We start from the raw sequence: 2,425 nt of genomic DNA on the forward strand, positions 1-2,425 counted from the left end.
TTTGTTTTTTTTTTTTTTTTGAAATTTTAACCATTATAAGTGACATTTTAAGTGTTTTCTTTTTTTTTTCATTTAATTTCTTATATTCTATAAATTAAAAAGTAAAACTAAGAAAACAAACGAATAGAAAATTTGTAAAATTTTTAATCATAATTTTATTAAAATTTTAAAACAAAACTTCTCAGTTTGCTTCATACTTATTTGTTTATTGATGCACTAAACTTTTTCATCGTTTTTACTTTTTCCACTTTTTTCTCCGCTTACAGTAGATCAATCGAAAAATATTTATTACACATTTTGTTACATTTTGAAAAATTCCCTTTCAAAGTTTTTTTTTCTCCCTTCTTTTTTCTTTTTAGTCATCATTTTACTCACTAGTAATTGTTGAAATGTAATTAAATTTTAATTTTAATTTTTATTTGAATATATAATGTAAATCAAGTAGATAACAATTAATTACTTAAGTAGACTATGTTAGAATAAATAAGTACAGAGAGTAATGATTGAATAATTAATTATGATGCAAATAATAATAATTATTTCAATTTCCTTTTAATATACACAGAACAATTTTAAAAAAAAAAATATAAATAATTAAAAATAAATTAAATTAATTAGATTAGCATAAAGTTTTTGATATTCTTACAAATTATTTAATAAAATAATAGATAATTCGTGAGATCTTAATTCATATCAATTTTACATAATATTTGCATTTTAATTAATAAAACAAAATAATTTCAAATGAGTAGCAAGCATAGTAACAAAAAGTTAACGAATTATAAAGTTTAATTGATCAATATTTATTTTAAATATAAAGAATATGAGGAAAAAAATTTAATATGAGTTTATTTTCAATATTTTTTGATTTATTTTAATAATAATAATATCAAAATGCATTAAAAAGCAGAAAAAAAAATAAATAAATAATTACAAAAAAGTTTTCAATAATTTTTTTTTTTTAAAAAAATCAATCAAAGTTTTTTTTTAGAAAAATTTTATATGAGTTTTGGTTTGAATATAATTTTCGTATTTTTCATGTAAGAAAAAACAAAATATAAAAAATTTGACTGATCAATTTTAATAATTTTCAATCTTTAATTGTAAATTTTAATAATTGAAAAAATCATTTTCAATAATTATTTAGCGATTTGAAAAAATTATTTTTGACAACTATCAACAACCTTATTAAAGTTCTATTTATGGTTGCTTAACAGTTCAAAACTTCTTTCTTTTTTGAGAGTAAATTTGAAGAATATTTGATGATTTTAAAAATAATCGTTAAAAGCTCAAATTGGATCAAATTGTTCATTAAAATAATTACAAGTTAACATTATTATATCAAAATTTCAAGTTGAGAAACAAAAAATAATTTTTATTGATCCTCAACTTACTAATTATTTCCTGACAGAAATCATTTTTTTCGTCTCTCTTCTTTTTAGAAACTTTTAAGATTAAAAAAAAAAAAATACATATATAAATAATGCTTAGATACAAATCAATTGTTGATGATATTATTATTATTATTATTATTATTATTATTATTATTATTATTATTGTTATTATCATTATTATTATTATTATTATTATTGTCAATATTTATATTATTATATTATTTGTGATCCATGATAACGAGAAATGAAAAAAATAATATTTTTTTTGTTCACTTCATTACATACTTTGCGGATCACTTTTCTATTGATGGTTGTTTTTTCTTTCTTTTATTAAATTTGCAAATTCTAGATGATATTTATCAGTGAAAGTGTCACAGTGTCATATATTTGATTTATTTATTTGAATGGTTCAAAGAATACCATTGTTACATCTTAGAAATGTTAAACTTTTCAGTTATCGATAACCAAAATTTATTTAACAAACAGTCAAATTCCTTCAATAGTGCAATGTGTATGTGCACATGTTTGTATGTATGTGCACACATATAAAAATGCAGTGAAAAAAAAAAGGATGCAAAAATATAAATGTAACATTTCAATAATACATGTATGAATTTTTTTAATTTAATTTAAATTTTAAATAATAATTAACTCTAAATAATTTTAATTCAGATAATTTAAATTTAAAAAGCTAGTAGTGTCTTTTAAATTTAAATTATTAGCTTTATATAATATATAAGTTATTATTTATTCATTTTTAAATTAAACTAAACTTTAAAAAATTTCATTTTTTTTTTATTAAAGAACATATAAGAATGTTGGATTATGCTACGATTAGAATATTTTTATTATAAAAAAGTGTTTTGACAATTGATATATCAATTGAATTGATAATTATTCGTATTGATTGAATGAAATAATTTAGTAACTTATAGTAAAAATTATTCTTTTTGTAAAAATTATTCTTTTTTTTTGATAAAACTTGAAAATTAATTTCATTAATACACTAACTTGCGTTATACTATAATCAC

General features: G+C 17.7%; 1 protein-coding gene across 1 annotated transcript; it reads left to right on the plus strand.

Annotated features, from left to right (window-relative positions):
- Positions 1-1,483: 1,483 nt before the first annotated feature.
- Bm365 (Uncharacterized protein) lies at positions 1,484-1,642 on the plus strand (the record flags this gene model as incomplete). Its single annotated transcript, XM_043082962.1, has 1 exon — positions 1,484-1,642. The coding sequence occupies one exon, from the start codon at positions 1,484-1,486 to the stop codon at positions 1,640-1,642; it is 159 nt and encodes a 52-aa protein (XP_042938896.1).
- Positions 1,643-2,425: the final 783 nt, after the last annotated feature.

Source organism: Brugia malayi (assembly GCF_000002995.4).
Source record: "Brugia malayi strain FR3 genome assembly, contig: Bm_043, whole genome shotgun sequence".
Lineage (NCBI taxonomy): Eukaryota > Metazoa > Nematoda > Chromadorea > Rhabditida > Onchocercidae > Brugia > Brugia malayi.